Here is an 8,482-nt window from a genome sequence, read left to right on the forward strand (position 1 = left end):
GAAATCTCCAGATAAGTACCTCCAGAACTCTATTACATGACCATAAAGCGCAAGTGAAAGTGGAAGGTAGACTCTATCTATTTTTAGACCTAAACCGGTTGTAAATAAATCAGTTTTATGCGCTGCCTACACAATATGTAAAGCCATTTTCCTAACAGAACTTTGAAATTGAAAGTGTGTTTCTTGCACGACGTGGTTAAATTAAACTTAATAATAATGTGGGTTTATAAGTAAAAACTTTTCTAGGAATCATAAAAAAATAACTACATCCAATGAAATGTTTATTAAATCTATGTAACTTCCTCTAATTATAACCAGTAGCATAGCAGTGGCGAAAGGTGAAATTTTCCGAAAGCAAGCCGACGCAACATATAGGTACTAATGTTCATGAATGCGGTCTGTAAATAATTCTAATGATAATTAAATTCTACATAAAGAGAAACGGGCAGGAATCCGTAATTTCGACCGTTCGCCACTGTAACAGCAATACCACGTTATATTATAAGAGTTATTAAAATATGCATTCTAGAACCACGCGCGATATTAACACAAGGAAATACTTCTATTTAAACGGTGTTTATTACTGTTTATTTATTTAATACATTTAGTGTTCATTCTAAAATGATGCTTAAATAATTATGGTGCGTCGATGGTTAATTAATCATCTGAAAGCAAAGGAATAGGGATTTGGACGAAAGGTCGTAGAGAGAACGTTGGCAATTTGTTTGGGAAATCTCTTTCACCATACGAAAGCAAGTTGTTTCACGTCAAGACAACCTAGTATGCATGCTGTAAGTTTACCGTAAGTCTTCCACTTTGCCATAAAGGAAAGTGTGCTGTTAATATTTCTATCTTCTTCTTATCTTTGTATTTGAATAATTTCGTTTCGGGATAAAGACATATTAGTTCCCTGAGACTCACTGAACTTTACCGCTCGGTGTCATAAAATGCGTACCACTGCTGATTATGGCTTACAAGACTTGTAGTGGAGGGTGTGAGGGCGGGAAAGTCTCTGTAAGTTTACCGTATATAATATTATGTCTACAGCATGGTTGTATCATTTTTATTTCCTAACTAGCTTCCGCTCGCAGCTTCGCCCGCGTGGATTTCGGACTTCAAAAATGGAGCCGGTCGCGAACGTTCGAGAATGTTCGTTTTACGAAGCTACTCGCTAGGTGATTCGCTAGGCTCTAGGTGCCAAGCAAGCCGCCTGCCTGTGCGTTCGCGACCTTATATATATACAAAAATAATCCTTATAGCATGATTCAGTATTCACGCATGATGGCTTATTATTAGCGTATTTCATGTATAACTTTGGTGTTTCTATACCGATTTCTATGATTCTTTTTATGGAATATTTAATAATGTTAACTTTTTTAATTAGGGATGACTGAGAGTGTTATAAACGTAAGAGTAGACAAATATAATGAGAAAGCTTCGAACTGCTAAGCTATCGTGAGTTACACGTGTTATTGTGAGTGAACCATAAAAGATAGAAATATGCTGTCGTGGGATATTTTTTACATAATTTTAAGGAGAACATTTCCGTCATACATGATTTCTGTGTAGCTTTAACCATTAAGGTTGCACACGCGACGGAAGCTAAAAATGGAGTAACTTCTCCCGTTTTCCCAACATTTCCCTTCACTGCTCTGCTCCTATTAATTGTAGCGTGATGAAAAGTATACTATAACCAGCACAGGAGTATGACAAATAATTGTACCAAGTTTCGTTAAAATCCGTCGAGTAGTTTTTGTTTCTATAATGGTTATACAGACAGACAGACAGACAGACAGACAGACAGACAAAAATTTTACTAATTGCATTTTTGGCATCAGTATCGATCCCTAATCACCCCCTGATAGTTATTATGTTGGAAATATATTTCATGTACAGAATTGACCTCTCTACAGATTTATTATAAGTATAGATATAGATAGATAGAATAGATAGATGTAATTCGGAATAATAGGTTTTCACTTTACCCCTTCAGGGGTACAAGTGTAGGTATATTTTACGAAAATGTTTATGATATTAGGTATATTATTTATGTTTTTACAGGAAGATAACTAAATGTTATGGTATTTACCTTGTAAGTTGTCTTAATCTGGTAGCAGCTTGTAGAGTTGCGTAGCCGTACCGGGAAAATTTGGCTGCGTCCTCAGAAGGCGCGTTGAAAGCTGCCACGTACCGGGCTGGGTTTGTATCGTCCAGCCACAAGCCTGTGAAATCAAAAAATATTTTTAAAAATATATAATAATCCCAGCTCTGTATTATATATTTTTCACTACGCTAGTCTAGTGCGGGTTGGTCTACCACAGACATTTTTTATTCAGAATTTTTAGGTATTTAAGGTCCCCTTACGAAGTTTTCCTTCATCTTTAAGAAGATATTTCTTGCGTTACGGTATAGTTTATTGAAGAGAATTCAAACGAATCTTGAATATAAAATGTCACTCACCCATAGAGTACAGCTTGGGTTCCAGAACGCTGTAAAGTTCGTGCATTTTCCTCATGCCATATTCAGCTGCCTCCATAATATCTTTTTTTTCTCCAATAGTCATATTCATTGAATCATTGTCATCACCGATATCTTCATCGTCTTCGTATTCATCATACTGTGGTATCTCATCATTCTCTATATTAGCAAAGTTTGGTTTTGTTAAGTTTTCTTTATCACAGTAAGTCACTACAATAGTTGACACGTTTTTGTTGCCGTGAATGAATGATTTTTTCATAATTTCTCTCTATGATTGTTATGTTGTGTAATTTTTACTTAATGAATTGTTGAACATGGGCATAAGATGTTTCAGAACTTCTATTATATTGTTTGACGACGTATTCATTACATGAGTATTGTTTGGTTCTATTGTAAGCACTTCCATATATTTTATCTTTTCTGTTACCGTTGTTTCAGTTGTTGTTTTTTGTTCAAATTTTGTATGTGTCTTCTTGGCTATAGTATGTTCTTTTACCGTGTCTACTCTTTCTTCGACACCGCTCACAATTTTAGGTCCATTATTCAAAAGATCTTTACCCAGATTCTGATCATTTGGAGGATTAATTATAATGGCTTCATTTAGTTTGGTTTCATTTTTACTTACTTCTTTTATATCATTTTTTATTCGATTTATAGAAGCTATTATGCTATTTACTAGTTCTTCTTGAGTTCTGCTTTCATTTAAACTAGTAACATTGGCTATGGAATGGAGAAATAATTTTGCTCTTTCTTTATCTTCTGCATAAACTTTATTCTCAGAACTTTTGTTGTGTATATTGAAGATGTCTTCAACTATTTTTGAGAATGGACAATTAGATCTGTCTTTTTCCTTAGAGTGATCAGTGTCTGCATTTATTTTTTCGTTACTGACGCAACTTGAAAGCAGCGTTGTTACGGCAAGAATGTATTTGTACCTGTGCACAGTAAGACTCGTTACTTTTTTGCGAACTTAAAATAAAAAGGAATTCTTAAATAATTTCCTTGTAAAACGTGCGCTGAGTACATTTTTTTGCTTGACAAAGTCAGTTGTTTTTAATATATGATAAATCATGTTCTAGATTTGTATTTAGAATGTTAAAAAATATTGCAAATATAAGACTTATATAATTGGGGCGTTGATTGGCAAAAAGCATTAAGATCTAACTAATAAATGTTTGTGTAACTATCACATTTGCATAGTGTCATCGACATAATATTGTACAATTTCTAGAATTTATTTCTCACACATCTTTTTGACCTAAAACCCGTAACCTTGTGATACTATAAATTGTTGCGTTACCAAGATATTTTAAGATGTATTCTATCGCAACTAGCGCGATGTTTTGGCAATCTTCAGCTACTCACTGGAGTGCCAATATCCTACATAAAATAATATGTTTTTAGAAACATATAACTTTTTCTTTGGTTTTAGTCACAGTTTGGTTTAAATATAACAGCGAAGTTGTCAGTTAAATTAAATTTTACGCACCTGATGGTAATAATATGTATGGAATCTTTGCATAAAATTAGATACTACCAGATTAGGCTGTGGGCAATTTATGAGTCAAGTACCTAAGACTTTAATTAAGAAGTTGGGGACTTCGTCTTATTAAAACATATTTTTCACTTCTTTTACAATCCTTTACATAACCAGACTATTATAATTTATATCGCCATAGGAGAATGCCATGGACTCTAAGAATCTGAATCAGCAAGAACATTTGTCGTTTCCAGCTTTTAGTTTCTGAAATATACTCAAAATGTTTTATGTAATCGTGATGTTAGTGTCCGATTTATTAAACCGAAAATTTTTATATTATATGAGCTGACATGTTAGTACTTATATAAAATTATATAAGAAGAAGCTTTCGTCTCATTACTATCTTTTTAAATTTTATCATCTGTCAAAACTATAAATACATGACATTTCCGGACACATTATGATTAAACACTTACGTAAGAGAAAAGGATGTAAAAATAGCTTATAGGGACCAATAAACGATGAACCGCATATGGAGCAGCATATTATATGGAGTGTAGGTATTCGTTAAATGATTTTACTAAAATCAATCTTAAAGTGATTACCAGAAATTATAAGATTGCAAAGCCGTAAGCAAAATTTATTTCTAATAAAATACTGTACAGGTAACATCGACCGGATATCATTAGCCGGTTTGTTTATTTTTATTTATCTTAATCAATACTAATATATAAAGCTGCAAGGTTTGTTTGTTCTTTGAACGCGCGAAGCTCAGAAACTATTAAACAAATTTTGTTTTCTTTTCACGTATAAGAAGCAACAGTACTCTTCTATGCTACTATTACTTATAACTTATAAGCTATTTTTAATCTCGAAAAATATAAAGCGGAAATTTTATCCCGGGAAAACATTCTAACGCTGGCGGAGTCGCGAGCAAAAGCTAGTTCAAAATAAGAATAACAGCTTTAAATCCAGCTTCCTGTCCACTCTGTATTCATTACGTAGTAAAAATACAGCAGACAAGATATAATGTTTCTAAAAGAGGAACCGGTGTTCGTCCATTCAGTTAAGATTGGCACTTTTTTTTATACAGCCATAGTAAAATGACCACTGCACTGGTGGTAAGAGGAGTGGGGTCCAATAGAATATCGACTGACGAGAGATGATTACCCCTCGACAATCGACACAATTATGCCGGCCTGTTCGAACCGGATATACACAGACCGAACCCGGAACGCGACACACTTACGTGGGCCACTATGGCGGTTTTCAACATTTTGTGTACGGTGGTCGATATCCGGTCAGATATAAAACATATCCTACCACGGTGTCACCGGAAGTACAAATGACTACTGACAATGAATTCACATGGCTTGTTTGATGAGTGCACATCTTTTAAGGTACATGGTATGGTCAAAACGTTTTTGTTAAGGTTTATTACAATGATGATACATGAGGTTTACGTGGAATATGTATGGTATTCCTCCTGAAAATGTGCAAATGAACAACTACAGTGTTAGGTTAGTTTCTTCTTTGAATATTTTAAAGTATTATAATTTTACTTTGCCTGGCTTAAGGAAAATATTTATATTTCTCTATTTTGAGTTAGTTATGGCAGTTGATGCGGTAGGTAACTTTAAATAAAGGCCAATTAAAAGTTATTTTGCGTCCCTTAATTACTAAATTATGTTATTCCCTTCAGTACTTGCTACATTGCCGTATGATTTCCATTATCACAATTTTTTTTTCATTATATTCATTATTTTCCTTTGTACTAAATAACTTTTAAGGACAATTATATGTAAGGTATTGTTTTCTGCGTTCGGAACGCTAAGTTTGAAACTTGAATCAAGTTTTATTTCTTAATTGAATATTTTTATTAAAGTTATATGCAAATTAGAATAGTACTCCTTTGCTATGCAAGTAAAAAAGCTTATGGGAACTACTTAAAACCACATGCAAAAAAAAACATATTTTGGTGCAAAAAAAACACACAAACCTGATCTCCATTATAAAAACGGCGGTAAATCAAAACATTTCACGGCAAATGTCAATCCAACCAATAACAGGCACAGCAAAAAGCGTTCGAAATTCAAATCATAAAACGCGTTTATGGATTTAAAAAAATATGTCAATTGGTTTTTGTCGCGTATTAGTTCAGGAAGTAACCCATCCGCGTGGTGTGATGATGGAAGGCGCGGTAGGACTAGCTGTTACATAACCCGGGAGGCTGCCGTGATTAAAGTACTGTTATAAGACCTCGCTTCGATCGATGATCTCTGGTTTGCGTGCTTGTTTTGTGGCGAAATAAGATTTTTTGGTCCTCCGTGCTCGTTGCGAAGCTTTTGGTCTTTTTTTGCATTTAATCCGGAATTTATCGGACCCGTTATTCCCGCTTTATGGACATCAAGTCCGGTTTTTTATAGTTTGTTTTTGTATGTAATCGGATTGACCTGTGTTTCTGTTGAAGAGAAGTTATTTTTAGTGTCTGTATAATTTACGATCACTTTTTACTTGCAGTGCTTGTGAATTTGTAAAGTAGCATCCTGGTAAGCGCGAGATGTGGGTCGTAAGAATGGATGTCTCAAAATAAATTGGACAATATTTAGATATGCATTGTGAATATATATTAATTTATTTTTATACAAACAAAATAGTTCATGTAAAAGCCTTACATTTATAACTGACATCTATAAAAATAACTTCGTGTTGCGTTTAAAGGGTAATTACTTCCCTTATGTGTGTTTAAATTAACTACTTACAGGAAATGTGCTACATAATTGTCTTTGCCTATTTCTTTATAAAATTAAATACAATTGGTTCTAGTTTACCATCAGTGTATTACATTTGGCTACGGTGTGAATGTAGAAGCGCCGCGAGCCTAAATTGCCGGACGTCGTGCGGCGGCACCCACGGTTAAAGACCTCAGCTACCAAATCACCGACAAAAAACTGTAATCACCGTGCCGGACATCTTGGGGAAATTGTCTTTACATGTATGCACTGAAATAAGTACGTTTACTAAGAGTTTAGATGTATTTGCATTGTCTCAATTAAGTATCATATATGTTTTGATGTCTTTTATTTGCTCTCTACCCAAAAGTAGTTCGGTACTTTTGATCATGTCCAACGTGAATGGACTGATTTAGGTTAGATACAATTATTGCTCATAAAAGTGCCGGAGGAACCTATGTGTAATTATCAATTTTTTTAGAAAGTTGGGCATCCCTTCAATATTATTCGTGCGAAGGAATCAATCTGAAAATGTGTTTTTAAGTATACTTACTTATTAGTGTGTACTATACTTATTAGTTGTGATCATATATATATACGTTGTGATGCGTTCAAGAAAGGTATTTATTAGTTATTCATATCAATTATTAATTACAAATCCGTATTTTGGAAATGGATACTCGATGAATAAACATTGTCTTTTTCCGGTAACAGACCCGTAAATAAATGAATTAATGCTACCGTCGTCAACTTAATATGGGCAATTCCAATAATTCATAATTAGTCCATTGAAAAGTTACATTTGGGGTTGCGTTTTTTAGAGGACGCAATTTTATTTTTTTGAAGTGTAGGGGGGTCAGTCTAAAGCTAAAACCAAGTTTGTGGGGTCGCCACCCTTGTCCCACGGCCGCCATCTTGAAAATAGGGGTTGAAATGGTTTTTACGATGTATCTCTTAAACTATTTATCTGACAAAAAATGTATAAACATTTTTGTTGCAAATTAAATTCTCTACAACTTTGGTCTAGTAACTTTTGTCGTAGAACTATAAATAAAAAAGTTATAAGCGAAAATGTTAAGAAATTCAATGTTAAGCAATGTCCATTGCAACGTCATCAGAACGTGTGTTTATAAGGTTCATAATACTTTTTTTGTACTCTCATTGTTACCCAAATACCCAAGGGACCATTAGGAAACAAAAAAACATCTGCCTGCTATTATTATTATTATTTCTAACCTCTTATTGTAAGAATAGCTGATAATATTGTGTTGAAGTTGTCGTTCAACTTATATCTTTTAGTTGTGCTGTGCTTTTTAAAGACTTTTAAAAGTCAAAATGCTAATAAAAAAAAGTAGTTTTCACTCAAGTTAAAATCGTGTCTAAAATCATTCGAAATCGTCTTCACAATTAAAAACAGAATAAAATACATCCACGTACAGAAATATGTAGCACAACCCCTACACTTCAAAAAAATAAAATTGCGTCCTCTAAAAAACGCAAGGTAAGACCTAAAAAATGTAACATTTCAATGGAATAAATCCGAGTTATCAAACTTGAAATGATGGTAGAAAGTATCTTAAGAATAACATTTCGGATATTACAATTTTGGCGAAATTTCCCGTTTTTTTTAAGCCTGCTTGTAGTGTTTGTTTAATCTATATTGATTTATTATCACTGTGTAATGCTTTATAGATACCTAGAAATATAATAATATAGATATGGTTTTCGTTATATTTATTACTCTTTAAGTTAGATTTTATTAACTTTGAATTGTCATTCCATTTTGTGCTAG

The 8,482-nt window shown here is 33.5% G+C and overlaps 1 protein-coding gene across 1 annotated transcript; it reads right to left on the reverse strand.

Moving 5' to 3' along the window:
* Window positions 1-2,085: 2,085 nt before the first annotated feature.
* Window positions 2,086-6,152, reverse strand: LOC115441519. Its single transcript, XM_037437922.1, has 4 exons — window positions 5,958-6,152; window positions 2,776-3,413; window positions 2,461-2,688; window positions 2,086-2,222 (listed from the first exon to the last, which is right to left on the reverse strand). Exons 1-4 carry the CDS (start codon window positions 5,966-5,968, stop codon window positions 2,086-2,088), a joined length of 1,014 nt encoding a protein of 337 aa, XP_037293819.1. The 5' UTR covers window positions 5,969-6,152.
* Between the last annotated feature and the right edge of the window lie 2,330 nt (window positions 6,153-8,482).

The sequence above is a fragment of the Manduca sexta genome, chromosome 12 (assembly GCF_014839805.1).
Source record: "Manduca sexta isolate Smith_Timp_Sample1 chromosome 12, JHU_Msex_v1.0, whole genome shotgun sequence".
Taxonomy (NCBI): domain Eukaryota; kingdom Metazoa; phylum Arthropoda; class Insecta; order Lepidoptera; family Sphingidae; genus Manduca; species Manduca sexta.

Coding starts and splice junctions, on each gene's coding strand:
- LOC115441519 (XM_037437922.1), bottom strand. Junction 2,689..2,775: donor CATGTTCAACAATTCATTAA/GTAAAAATTACA, acceptor CAACTATTGTAG/TGACTTACTGTGATAAAGAA. Junction 2,223..2,460: donor ACCCAAGCTGTACTCTATGG/GTGAGTGACATT, acceptor TTGATTTCACAG/GCTTGTGGCTGGACGATACA.